This window comes from Ascidia mentula, chromosome 3 (assembly GCF_947561715.1).
Source record: "Ascidia mentula chromosome 3, kaAscMent1.1, whole genome shotgun sequence".
NCBI classification, from domain to species: Eukaryota; Metazoa; Chordata; class Ascidiacea; order Phlebobranchia; family Ascidiidae; genus Ascidia; species Ascidia mentula.
In genome coordinates, this window is record NC_138568.1 from 529,497 (window position 1) to 543,938 (window position 14,442).

At 38.5% G+C, this 14,442-nt stretch overlaps 1 protein-coding gene across 4 annotated transcripts; it reads right to left on the reverse strand.

The window, feature by feature from the left end:
* Positions 1-1,786: 1,786 nt before the first annotated feature.
* LOC145893921 (uncharacterized) lies at positions 1,787-14,295 on the reverse strand. Of its 4 annotated transcripts, none has more exons than XM_082982323.1 (23): positions 13,648-14,295; positions 12,835-13,250; positions 12,396-12,646; positions 11,544-11,634; positions 9,800-9,991; positions 9,266-9,407; positions 8,899-9,019; positions 8,680-8,772; positions 8,245-8,348; positions 7,868-7,973; positions 7,426-7,594; positions 6,929-7,246; positions 6,784-6,860; positions 6,213-6,428; positions 5,510-5,676; positions 5,056-5,208; positions 4,571-4,781; positions 4,053-4,174; positions 3,828-3,953; positions 3,361-3,525; positions 3,088-3,167; positions 2,915-3,019; positions 1,787-2,858 (listed from the first exon to the last, which is right to left on the reverse strand). In XM_082982323.1, the coding sequence occupies exons 1-23, from the start codon at positions 14,196-14,198 to the stop codon at positions 2,728-2,730; spliced, it is 4,107 nt and encodes a 1,368-aa protein (XP_082838449.1). In that variant the 5' UTR covers positions 14,199-14,295; the 3' UTR covers positions 1,787-2,727. The 4 variants fall into 4 exon arrangements, with proteins under 4 accessions (XP_082838449.1, XP_082838448.1, XP_082838447.1 ...); XM_082982322.1 differs by having other exon boundaries at positions 8,689-8,772; positions 12,396-12,691; XM_082982321.1 differs by having other exon boundaries at positions 7,426-7,591; positions 12,396-12,691.
* Positions 14,296-14,442: the final 147 nt, after the last annotated feature.

Below are 14,442 nucleotides of genomic sequence, written 5' to 3' on the forward strand. Positions count from 1 at the left end.
GAGATTGAAACGTGTTGCTTCTGACGTTGTTACGTCACAGAGCCAGGTTGTCTCTGCACAATACAGCATTATGCAGATCGCGCGAGTTGCCGAGGAAGATTCGAGAACGCCGAGAAACAAGATTTTAGGCGATTTTGTTGATACTGATTAGGCGTAACATGAGTAACGACCGCACACGTCATAACAATCGACCAATCAGAGTCGAGATCTGACATCAAAATCAACCAATCATGAGTAAGCAAGGTAAAGCCGTTCATTACTCAAAATAATCAAGGTTTTTTGTCCTCGTCATTTCCGCAAGTAGTTTTTACACAAGAATATACGTGCGTATTACCATAAACCAGTGTTTCCCAACCGGTGGTACGCGTATTCGACCGCATTCCAGGTGGTACGCGAGCACCTTTCCGTAATTAGCGGATATAGTTCGAATTGAAAAAATCGCAAGTGATCCCGAACTCAACTAGGTGGTACGCGTCGAAATTGTTTTACCTCCAAGTTGTACGCAACAACAAAAAGTTAGGGAATCACTGGTCTAGACCTTGTGGTGGCCGCAGTAAAGAACAGAAGAACAATTTAAACGTTTTTTGTAGCTAAAAACTTGCAAAAACATTGAGGCAACCAATGAGTTTTTTATGTTTATACAAAATAATACATATTTAGAAAATGGAAATCAATTTTGACCACTTTCCAAGCTGATTGCAGCCATGAAGCCGTTCCATTACAACCCCCTGTTGTGATGCAACAAACAAAAGCTTGGTGTTGAACTGGCAACGGCGAATTCGGAAAATCAAATTTCTCGGAAAGATTTTGCGCGAAATTAGCGATTCGTTCCACATCTCATTGTCTGCGGGGCTGTGCATTGTGACGTAAGAACAAAAAGCGATGACGCAGCAAGAAAGTTGAGCTGATTGAAAAAGATAATTAACGTTTAACAATTTCTTTCCTTTAGGGAATAAAATATTTTGAAGCCATCTGCTGTCATGGTATTTATTACCTTGATGTAAACAACACAACATTAGAATTAGAAGACCAATCGTCACGAAGTCAATGTAGGTTGTGACCGAAACACATCCGACGGCTAACCACGTGGGTGACCTTGAAAGTGCATTCATGACCCCTGATTAAGGATGAATCGAATGAGCGCACGATGAAAATCCGGAAAAAGTCAAAGTCGTCGGTTTTGTAACGAGTTTGTCGGATGACAGGAGGATACGAGCCATGATTTAAACCGATTAAATCTACGTCTGACGTAAACAGTGCGGTTCTGATTACCCGTGTACTCATGTCGGTCGGTTTGAACCACACAGGTTGATGAACGAAGCAAGGTTTAGTGGTTTATGGAAGGGTGTGGCCAGACGTCAGCTTCTCACTGGATACAATTCACTTTCACGGGTTCTCGTACAGGTTTCGGGCAACACGAAGGAATACCGAATACACAAAGAACAGGAGTTAGTTCTCTTTAAAAACATTAAGATCTTAAACTGGCTGTGATCGTCTTTTACTCCTTTTGGAGCTGTAGGATTTAATATTAATTCGTAAAGACAGATCCGTCGGTCACCGACTTGCACAGAATGATTCCTGTGGTCATTTTTCACATTCTCTCAGGCAAAGAACAAGTGGAAAGCTTTATGGGAAAAGGAGCAGCGATTCTTGTCAAACCAAATTCTCGAATATTTTCAATCAGCCAAATTAAATCCAAGACAGCGCTCTTTCAAAAACACAACTTACCATAAATATTCCATGTTAAACTGGGAAAATTAATGAAATCAGCCTGGGGGAGTTACATAACATATCAAATTTATTTCGTCACAAAATTGAATGCAATATGCAACAGGCAGCTAAACCAGGGGAAAAAAACGTGATGAGGAAAATGAATGAAGTGATGACTCACAAACATATCTGTGACGTAATAATAAATATCGAACTCTTTTTTTAGTGATGAATGTGAGAGAATGGAAATGTGTGAAATTACTCTAGAAATAGAAGATGCGAAAATAATTTGATTAAAAGTCAATGAAAAGTGACCAAATATGGAGGAAAGTTTTGATTCCAATGAAATCGTCGATAAGTTGTGGAAACAAAGTCATTATGAGGAATATTCTGGAGTTTCAATAAAAAAATCACGGACAATAAATCAGAAAAACCGCATTAAGTTTGTTACAAAAGCGTGGACGACTTAATCACTTGATACAAACCTTATATGAATGTTCATGAGTTTCTATGTGAATGCGACGGAATCACGACGATGAATAATCACGAATATATGAATAAGTTTCACAAAGAAGGTGGTGTTAGTTTGTACAAGAGCATGGAGTATACGAGAAATGCACCTAAGAATATGAGAAGGCACCTACAAGGCTGGAAACAGGCGGATAAAAGATGTTTTGAAAAAATAAAAACCAATACTTGGTTGAAAGCAAAATGAAACAATAAAATTGTTCTTTTTAAACTTAAATGACAATGACAGCGTATGACGTCACAAAACGAATCAAACACTCCCATCGTTCCCCGTAATAGGTAATCAACAAATATTTTAATTGTTACGAAACAAAACAAAAACACCTTTAGAGATAATTTCTGTGTTTTGCGTCATTAAAAGTGACGTCATTCTCTATTTTTTTAAAGAAATACGTGAAACTTGTTGAGAAAATAGAAAGGCACTTGATTGAAGTGAAGTGCAATAAGTTGAATGGCTTGTATTAAACTGCATTATCACCATAGCAACGATCACGTGTATATGGTCTTGTAGAGGTTTTTCATGTTTCTGACTCTGACATGTTCGTCCTCGATCTCCTCACAATTAATAGCCGGAAACCATCCGACTTCACCGTCCCTTAACCTCTCTCCCTCCAACCAACCTACGTCATACATCACGTCATCACACACTATAACACATAAAAATGACGTCACCCACCGTCTGAAGTTTTCTTGAGCACTTGCATGACGTCATTGACATCGATAGACAGTTCGTCGGGCTGTTGGGCGGTGTAGGGTTCCACGCACGTGTATTGAGGACAATCTGTACGCCATTCACACGTCATAATGAAAGTTGTAACGTCATAAAGCACAGCGAGAATAAAAACTCACCCCATGATTCGTAAATACTTTCCCCTGTGCTTCCTTGGTTCGGAGGATTTAAAGCATCAGTCCAACGTGACAGTTCGTTTCTGTGACGTAACAATTTGCATTGTTACAGCATAGTAGTGGTGTGGTGGACTGAATATCACATCTACCACGTCATTAAGTTTATGATGGGCAAGTTTAATAAAATTTAGTTGTAACTATGGTGATTTGAACAGTTTTACCGAAACCTCACGACGTTAAAATGTCCATAGTTGAACCTGGTTAAGTTCTACTCACTGTGAATTAGGCGACAACGTAGCCTCCACCCTTCTACCACTTTGATCTTCCAATATTATCAGGAATATTGTGTTCTCGCTCACTGCCCGTTCATTCACATACAGGAGGTTGCGTTTCGACCAGTTGATTACCTCGTATCTCGTCGAACCTCCAGACTCCATAAAGCTAAAGAGGATTAGCTAATATTAGAATCTTTAACTGATGCTCGGATTAGGTTCAGTAATCACAGATACAACCAATATATCACAGGTTATCAAACCTACATAACTGACATAACGCACAAAATGTATTTCAGCCTTTGAACATATTCGGTGGATAACTGCTTGTACTGTCATGTTTTTGACAAACCTAAACCGAAAAATCCATTAAAGACAGCGTTTTTGTCGCATTTATGTTGCGGATTACTCTTGTATTATAAACGGAAAAACATAATTTTGTGCTCAACAAGAACGCTTTAAAATCTCCACCTCTTCTTTCTTGCGATGAACAAGACATCTGAGAAGAGAAACAACCACATCTTCCCACGATTATCCTTCTTCTTGGCGGACTCGGTTGTCAAGGTAACCATCATCTCTCCTTTCTTGACCAGATTTCTATGTGTGGGGGTAAATGGCGCAAGTTGATTACGTCATCACACAAGAATTTTTACTCAAAAAAATTAACAAACGACTTTGTTCCAAACATCCACGAACCTTGTTAGAGATATGAGTGCAAAAGTTTTGACGGAAGGCGCGTAATCGAGTTGTGACGCAATTTCCGCTAGTTGTTCGGTTTGCTGCATCTTCCGAGCACCTTCGTTGCACTTTTTAACAAGCTGTGTCACAATAGAAGGATGTAAACAACTTTTTCCACAATGAAGAAACAACTTTGTTAAGCCACAGACATTAATTTATATTTTGGGGTGGAAACCACTTAAACAAAGTAATTTAAACCCAAAACCGATGTGGAAATGGGCAAAATGATATTATGGACACAACTTCACGAACACTGGATTCTGTGGAAGGTTTAGATATGCGGTAATATTTTCCTCTTGTTTTTTTTTCACAAGTTTACGTGTGTTTAGGTACAAAAAGAGAGTTACTCGCGAAAGCTAATGTACTTTACATTACAACAGTCAGTCTTCTTAAAGAGTTCCAAACCAAGAGAGTTCAGTTCGTAGAAGACTACTACTACAGCACATTTAATAATTTTACAAAAGTCCCCGCAATACCTGGTTGACGACGCCCAGTGCATGTCGAGCTCGTTTGACGAATTTTAAATCTCCGGCAGCGTCCGCTGCGTTCACGATCGCTGATACGAGAAGAGGAAGACGAGTCACTCTCTGCATTGGGAGCAGGAGGAAGGAGAGAAGAGGAAGCTTATTGCAAGCTGGGGAGGTTTCCAACCTGGACAATTCCTCCTGGAAACGATCGTGTGATCGCCTGGAGGGTAAAATATTCCGGTTATTCTGGTTTTTCCACGTCAAGCAATCACACATCCACAAAATGACTCAATATAATTTTGTTTGTAGTTTGCGTGTATATGAGTAAACTAGTTGATGAATCAGAATCACCGATTGAATTTGCAGTGAACCAGATGATCATACACATACACATCTGTTTGTGAACAAAGTTACACGGTTTCATGATGAAAAAATTTAGACTGTTTTAACGCAAAGCTTTAATATAATGCCAAGAATATTCACATTAAACTTACTGTAGTCTGGTCAGAGTTCGGTCTTGGAAGGTTTGGTTCTGTATATATCTCACATAAACATCGAAGTCGTGTTTCGCGAACTGAGCGACCAAATCACAAACTTTACTCAGTCGATATTCCTTCCAAAAGTGTTTCTCGAGATCTTGGAGGAATCTTTGACAACAAAAGCTTGAATTTTACCGAACATAAGCAGATGTACCACATGTTGCTGCGCTTAAAAATGTCCAAACAACAAACAAATTTGTATTTTACTATCAAGTCCACCATACCAACCAAGCAGTATTATCAATTGCGTGCTTCTTGTGTTCATTATGTCCACAAGAAATTAATCATTTCAACGTTTTAACACCAAGCAATGAAGTGATTTGGTGACAGAATATAATCAAGTAATCACAATACAGTCTTGTGTAAAGCGGAATCATGTCTGCATGCATTTATGTGAATTCGCACTCACTTTTGCTCCACACTTCTCACTGTCTTTATATTGGAGAAGAGCACGTGACGATCCTGGGTCGGAAGAACATCCGAACTTTCCATCGCCCAATCGTCCATGAAGTGACTCACCAGGATATTTAAACTTCGAAGATAGGAGGCTTGTGACGTAATCACCTCGAATTGGGCCTGCGAGCATTTACATGGATGTCAGTTTCCAGATACAAACACTATTCGACTTTGGGACTTCCCCTTTACTTTCGCAAATTGTTTCTTCTTTTATTTAGCTTTTAAACTATGCACCCTTGTAAAATAACACGTAATCTGTCCTCAACACACTGCAACTTTTAACTGTTGATCATGCAGGATATTCTGAGAAAAGGACAATGTTTTCCTGAAATCAACACACCACCAATATAATAGCGTTTGTAACAACATAAGACCAGCAAGCTGCAGACATGGCCACTGTTACAGTCTGTCTGGTCTCATCAGTCTTCCCGGCTAACTAACCAGGCTGATATTATTCACCTTATGTTGTATGTCGATCCGGTACCAAACTAGATACGAATTATAGATAGTGTGGAACAAACTACGGCCAGACAACTGTTTGGGAACAAATTGTCGGCTATGTGTCACGAAAATTATTTGTCTGCGGCTTGCTTATCTTTATTGGCTCATTGCTTGAACACGACCCCCCCCCCCCTCTTGTATGATTGCTTCTTCACCTGTTGTAGTTTTAATTCCTCCGGGGTCATTCCCTTAGCAACGCCCTTGGCAACCACCTCCGGAAGACTCCTCCACAAAGTTGTCGTTCCGAGATCCTCCGACATAAAATCACTCTTCCACTCCCCAGTTTGCTCGGAGGAGGTCGAACGATCCCGGACACTCTTCTGCGACCTCCGTCTTGTTGAAGCATGCGACATTGTTCGGTTTCGGTAAACCTGAAAGATGGGGGAAATGTTACTGGAATGTTGAAGGTTTTGGGAAAAATAACTGACGTTTTTCACCAAACATTGCATGAAATCCACAAACATTTGTATTTATTTAATTTTCTTCCCCCGTAAACTTTATGGGGGGAAGGTTCAAATTTAAGTTAAAACTGACAGTTATTTACCAGTGGTTTCTTAAGTAGAAGAAAATTACAAACAGTGGTTTGTAATTATTTATGCTGTACGACAACACAAATATATTAATGCAGTTCAGACAAAGTATGTGGTCTTGGGTAGGATGCATGACGACAGTCATTTTAATGTCAGATAACTACTGGATGCATGAGGGTGGAACATGGGAAATCACCTGATAAAGTGGCTCAGAATCAAGAAACTTTGAGGTTGCTTTCAACGGAAATGGTGACGGGGGGACAAGATTTGATGCTGGGATAAAAATAAATGAAATTATCAGAGAAAATTCACGCAAATATTTGCTTAAAACCCAAACACACCTTCTGGAATGAACTCGTATCCCTCGTCATCGTCGCGATCTGGTATCGGTGGAGGGGCATCCCCACCATCAGCATCTTCACCGTATTTTTCTCGGACAGCATCAGATTTTGGGGGTCTACGTGGTATGGGGCTTGTGGGGTTTGCGGGGGTCACATAGGGTAGGGTTGGTTGGGAAATCCCCTGACTGTGGGGTGGGTACACAACAGGGGTGATTTGCTGCAGAGATGACTGTCTGGGGTAGGGTTTCGGGGGTGATTTTGAGCCCCCGTTTTGGGCTTGGTTTGTCCCATGGAGAAAGCTGATGACTTTGGGAGTTTCTGTAACAAACATTTACATGAACTATGTTAACTTTCCTTAAATTGGTAGAAAAACATTCATAATAAACTTTGTATGTACTTCTATAGGTCACACACAGAGCCTAATTGTTGCTGTTAGTGTTTCTTGATACTCCACAATTTATGAGAAGAATTTCACATTATAAGGCTCTAGTTTTGACCTTGAACCGGGGGGTAAATTATGTCGTCCCCGGTGCTGTACAATCCCTCGGATGAAATCATTGCTGGGTTACTGGGGGTTTTCTTATAGCCCCGTGGGGCCATAGATGGAGCAGGAGGGACCTCATTACTCCAACGTCTATGGTCGTTAACTGGGGTTGGAAGAACCTTCTACAACAAAATAACCCAATAATTTCACACCTTATTTAAATGAAAAACATTATGTTATGCAAGGAATGCATAGGATTAAATGTGTTGCAATTTTCCACTACCATGAGAGTCTTGTTCCAAAAGTGATTAATTAATTTCATTAAAACTGTGACAAAAAACAAAAAATTACCAAATAACATTTTGATAACTAGTTGATTATGGTAATGGTTCACACAGTAATGTATGGTACAAATTTGGCCACTGTGGCTTTACAAATTTTTCAGATATCCTCACCCATTTAACAGGTCTGTCTTCACTGGGTAGCGCGGTCGCAACGACTTCACCGTCTCCCGAGCTTTGGGTACTTCCCCCTCCGCTTGTGGTCACCACAGAAGTGCTTCTGCAATACAAGTTGTGTTGCCATGTGGAAGTGTGGTATGAATACATGTTAACAAGGTTTAATTTGAAAACAATTCAACTACTTATGTGTGAGTCTGCAATAAATGCATGTTTTGCATAACTTAGCCAAATACCAGAAGGTTAGCTTTTCTGAGAATTTAAATACTTCATTACTTTTTTACACAAAACTAAAAATTGTGAGACCAAAAAAACCTTCTTAACAATTCTTTTAAACAGTTTGAGAGGATTTTTTAAATTTTTGTTAGATGTACCTTGAAGTATGAACAGATGTGGGCGGCGAGAAGTTTTCGTGGTCGTACGTCCCGGAATCAGACTCAGCATTTTTGATGTCACTTGCACGTTTCTCCTTCTTGTTCTGAAATTTATTTAAGTTCCAATAACTTTTAATTAGGGAGGAATGAATACGGAGTAAACTTTATTAATCTCTTGCAGAAACTTGGGAAGTATTTAAAATCGGTCGTACACTGACAGTTGTGGCTCAGAATAGATTTTTTTTGTCTCATGTGAATATAAAGTGTCCTGAAACCACACAGGGTTTCAATTTCCCTAGACACCACTTATCTACAAAGCACACAGTTCTCTGCTTTTCATCTTTCTAGTTTCGTTCTGTTATGTGGTCAGCCACATTACTCTAAGGACAACCACAGAAATTAATTGGTTCTGTGTTCGATCCCAAATATATTCACTTTTTCAACCTCTGTTTTCTTCTTGTTCCTCAGAAATCTTCCACTGATTCTTTTCTTCTTGTTTCTTTCCTTCTCAAAGTCTGTTGTCAGTTCCTGTTCAAACATTGATAAATTCACATGTAATCTTTTCAAGGTATGAGAAGTGTCCGAAAACAAATTTGTCCCACACAATTTCAGAAAGGGAAAAAATTTCATTATTTTTTCGATTGCAAATTTCACCTTTTCTGTTTCCTTCTCTGGTGAATTACGAAGATCTTCCCGTGATGAAAATAATTTCCCAAACTTCTTCTTCACTTTGCTTTTATTTTTTGAAACATTGCTCAATCCTTCCTCACTCGTCCTTTATAAATTACAAGGTCATTGTTCATGCTTCAGTGAATCAGGTTAATGTAATGCACAAAGTACTTCACACCAGAATCACAAAATTATTAGGAATATATATTTTAGCCTATACAATTCAACAGATTTACCATTTACACTTTAAACTGTTGATAGACTGCAGTTCTGTGATGCAATCAATAGTTAAAGGAAGTTAATAAAATCGTATTTTACCAAAACCCAACAATTTATAGAAGCAACAACTCACCCCGATCCACTTCTGTCCCTCGTGCCTCTGTCAATCTCAGATAGCAAGACCACGTCGCTGTAGTTGGTCTTTGGTTGGGGAGTAAACGTGTTTTCAACGTAGACTGACGTCTCCACCTCTGCATAATTCAACTTCTTTGTCCCTGGCAAATAAATCTGAAGGTTAAAACCATGTGGAGAATGTCAATGAAAAACTGCAAACTTATGCTGGAGATTACAAGGCTTTACAGCAGACAAGGACAAACTTTAGACCGTGGTCCAAATTCAAACTGTTGGATCTTTCAATTTGGCCCACCAAAACGTTGACATAAATTAGTGGTGCTTAAGAACCCTTTTCCCAACTTTTAAATGTTGGTTTTTGCAAATAAGTTAATTCACAAATTCTGCATAAAAACTCTTGGCCCGCCTGCCAAGTTTCTGATAATTTCTGGACCATGAGTTACGGTTTGTCCACAAATGCTATAGACTGTGATAATAAACATAGTAGTGGTGGCTGCTCAGTTCAACTTTAACATGTATATACACAGATAATTACCTGCATTCACTCTTTCATTTAAGTCCTTTACCACCAACAGTTTCTTCTCCTTACTCAACATCATGCTCCTTCGACCAATCACGTTATCCGGGGGTAGAGGAGGGGGTTCAGGTGGAAGACTCTCATCCAAAGATTTGCTGGATTTTATTCCAGGGGGTAATTTGGGGGGGTCGCGTTCAGGAGGGGGTGGCACTGTTGTAAAAAAAGTTAAACTTGATTGAAATTGGGATTAAAACACACATATTTACATAGTTAGTTACAAAAAATATCTGATCATGCAAAATAAAATAATATTAAAAAAATTAAATAATAAAAAAATTATGTGAGATGGTGAAGGGAGAGCATGAAGTGAATTACTGAGTTTCATTTCCTCATCTCAATGTTTACAAATTATAATCTGGTGAAACTCCTGTGAAAAGGAGAAAAGCCACTTCACAAAATTGCAACATTTTGGTTTTGATTGTGACGCAATTTTAAAAAATTGAAAACCATTCAAAAATTAAGCGTTGATAGATTGAGTTCATGCATAATATTTACACGTTGTGATGGTGGGTATTTCTGCAAAAAAAATCAAATCTTAGCAATTCAATACATAAATAACTACAACAAAAAGGTTAGACTATAAGCAGTAATTTGTTCACTAAATTTCGAAGCTTGTTGCTTAATGGATCACATGTTTTTTTCAAGAACTTTACAATATCAAGACCGTGCACTTAATCGGTTATTTGATTAGCCAGAGGGCAAACAAGCCATGGGACATATTTAAATAGAAGATTTTCTGTGAGTTTTTTGCCCCACAAACAAGTATGTGTATATATCTGGTGATTCAAGTCAAGGTTTAGAATGTTGGAAAATCACAAATAAATAAACTTTTAATGTCATAAAATAATTCTCAAAATACATGATCTCCAAAACTCCCAATAAAGTCTGGAATCTGTTTTGTGACCTGACAATGTTTAAACAAGCTCTATTTAATGTGATGACATTGGGAATTCCATTTTACTTTACTGTGTCTTCGACATAGAAATAATTCCATCTTGTCTGGTTTATTAAATGCAAGATCTGCAGCTTTTCACAAGTGTGACAACTGTTTTTGCAATGTGAGTTTCTTCTGACTTTTAAAACATTAAATAAAACATTGAAAGATAACACTTACACACTAGGATGTTCCAACTCATGATAATTTCATTGCAACATACATAAAACTATCAAACAATATCGTTCAATACACTTTATCTTACAGGATGTCCAACACAACTAAGCTTCATGTTGCAACTTTCATCTAATTATACAGATAATGATTATTCCCGACTAACCAAGCATCCAGTTTCCAGGAAACTTGACAAACTCACCAGGTTCTTTTCACAAACAACTTTTAACACCACCTCCACTTTCGGGTCGTTTACCACAAAATCTATTTTTAAATAGTAAGTTATAGAAATCAAATCTACCATTTCATTTCCTTTTCATGGGCAAAGGTTTGTTCTATTTACTCAGCAGGAAATCACCAGAATCATGTTTTTGGATTTACATTCTAGTCTTACATCGGCTTGGTGACAGAAATTTATCATGACACACTGCATGCCACAGTCAAAATTGGGGCCAGGTCAGTCTTTTACCTCAAAGAGTCACATACATTGGTACACATCTGTACGCTATAAGTTATAAGCTTGCCTGAGGTCTGCGTAAACAAACTTCATATTCCTAATTGTTAATTGAATTTATTTCAATGTTAAACATTTACCATTGGGATCAATTTCATGATATTCACGTTTCGGTTTTCCAGTAATCACAGGAGGTGGTACCACCATGTTCATGTTGTCAATATCGGGTATCTACACAAAATAAATATTAAGATATAAAATACAGATCAGAACTACAACCACTTTCATATTCTGGCATCATCGAATGATTATCTGCAATTGTTTGCAAACAAACATTCCACAATAGTTGCAACAGAAATCTAGTTTCACTTTAATTCTAAACATGCAGTTCAGTTTCAAGTGTTTGTTGGATACATCAGCAAGACAATGTTTGGTAACACCCCTGTACAGTGCATTTTACTCATAGAGGTACGGGTATTTTGAAAATAAGTTTAAAACTAATTAAACAGAAACACAAATTATTTATATACATCACATTTCAAGTACTTTTTTTTCAAATTTTACACTTTTTGAATGACTATGCTTGGCTTGGAGTAGTGGGAAACCACACAAATGACCAAGAAACTTGCTGGTTTGGGGAATGGCTGAGTATTGTGTGATTGCGTGGAGGTTTACGACATCAGGTTGAGATGAGGAGAGAAAGAGAGCCTTGAGGCAAAACACACCATCTGCCCTCCCACCTAACTGTTAGTGCAGGAACTCACACTTTTACCACTTATAAACAGTGCCACACTTTCACAATGTCGTGGGTATGAAGTGGGCGTATTTTAAACAAAAGAATTTTTTGTTGCAGGCACAACATCACAGATTAAAGGACAGTTAAAAATTCATTAAAGTTTACAATAATTCTCCCCAGCATGTTGGAATCACTGACCAACTCCACAGACATTTAAAAACAATTCTATTAAGACAAACAAACTACAGGTACTTACATGGGTATCGGTGGACATTGCCTCATAACGAATCTCAACCATAGAATCAGGAGCATTTCCAGTCATCGGCAAATAACCTTGCATTGTATTTTCTCGATTTGTTGGAGAACTTGGGACATCTTCAGCCACAGAATACATTGCATTCTGCACATCTTCATCATTCTCATCAAACTCTTGGTACGTTGCCACATTCATGCCTGGGACATCTTCGAGAGAATCGCTGTCACTTGGTTCATTGTATATCCCTGTGTCTGCATGTGCAAGAATTTCTTCGCTTGTCAGTTTTGTCTCTGGAACTATTTAAAAAAATGTTTTTACTAAAGCTTGAAGCTTAGTTCTTCTTACATTCCATACAAAACTGGCATTTTTTAACGCCCGGTGCTTAGTTAAACATGTCTTGTATAATTAGGACATGACATTAACAATCATTGTGCCTCACCTTTAACTGAGGAATTAAGTTGGGCGTCAACCTCCACACCAGAGTATTGGTTCACAGCTGATTCATCAAACGCAAAAGCTTGCTGGTCATTTTGTTGCTGCGTAATTACTGGGTCCATGGTTTCAGGAACTTTGAAATTTTTTGTTGATGATCGACTAACATATGGTTTGGGGGATTGAAAATTAATTGAAGCTGACCGATTTCTGTAGGAATTGCGAGTGCTTAAATCATTTGATGAATTATTGTCTTTTGATTGTATTGCGGGTGATACTGATTTCCATGTGTCACCTTCAGGCACTGTTTTCTGTTTTATTGACGACCTTTCGGCAGCTATTGGAACATCTTTTGCTTTGAAATCCCACATTTTCACAAGACTTCCAAATCCAGGGCTCTTGTCCCCTCTTCTGAATGAAGGCCTGAAACATAACAAAACAACAGACTTATTTGTTGTATCAGTTAACATTTCCAATATTTATTTAAAGAGTGGTATTAATATAAGCATGCAATGCAACTTTCACTCGATATAAAAGATACAAATTTCACTGGAAATGAACACACTGTTTTGACCTATAAGGTCTCACCAGTGCAGCTCAATTAATCTTATAGCTCTTTTGCTTCTATTTGGTTATTATTTATGCATGCAATCAGCCAGTGATTCCAGTGAGCTACAGGTGGAGTCACTGTTTTGACATATAAGATCTTATCAGCGAGGCTGGTAACTGATGACAGTCTTGCCGGGTTAACCTAGTTTGGTACCGGATGGATCAGCATTAACTACATTGGCCATTATCCCCTTGCAATATTTTTGTGTACCTGTATGGAATTGGAGTTCTAGGGCCAGAAAGGGTCGGGCGCAATCTTTGATGGCTTGGTTCTTTCTCAACTGGAGTAATGTCTCCACTGCTATAAGATTTTTCTGTGTTGATGTCAACAGACAATTGTTTTGGTCGCTCGGAAATGCTGTCAGGTGTGGACACAACAGTACCCAGTCTTGGAGGAGTTCTGCTGCCTTGTCCAGAACTTTTTGTGTGGATCTGAGGAGCAGGTCGCCACTTGGTGGCACCAAATGGGCTCGGAGGAACATTTTTCCTTGTGTCAGTTTGAGGTTTTTTCTTCTCAGGTTCGGTGAATGATGGAGTTTTAATCCAAAGTTTGGGTGTCACATGGTTAAGGGAAGGTTGTTTAACAAGAACTGGTGGAGCCTTGGTTGGTTCTTGACGGCACAATTTGTCACTTTCCAGGTCTTGCTGATTGACTGATGGTTGTTTTTTTAGGTAAGCTGGTTTTGTGGCTATTACCGGTTTGGTTGCAATCTTTGGTTTCGGCGACACAACTGGGTTATCGACATGATATCTTTGTGCCATGGCAATGTATTTTCACATAATGGGTTGCAACAGCTACATTTCACAATTTTCACACAAAAAGGCACCAAACACAAATTTACAATACAAAAACACCTAACGAACTGTCAAATACACAATAGTATTGTCAGAAGAAGAGGCCTGGACTGCAATAACTCAACTGAACCATGCTGCATATTTTTTCATTTGAAACGTTCATCCACTGACCACATCACACTTAACGAATTAATACATTTGTGCGAAACAA

What these genes read in the sequence shown, in the direction of transcription:
- LOC145893921 (XM_082982320.1), bottom strand. Translation starts at nt 14,198, where the DNA reads ATGGCACAAAGATATCATGTCGATAACCCAGTTGTGTCGCCGAAACCA. An exon ending in AATTTACCCCCCGGTTCAAG is followed by an intron (nt 7,247 to 7,425) that starts GTCAAAACTAGA and finishes TGTTTGTTACAG; the next exon opens with AAACTCCCAAAGTCATCAGC. An exon ending in TTCATCGCAAGAAAGAAGAG is followed by an intron (nt 3,526 to 3,827) that starts GTGGAGATTTTA and finishes AATCCTCTTTAG; the next exon opens with CTTTATGGAGTCTGGAGGTT.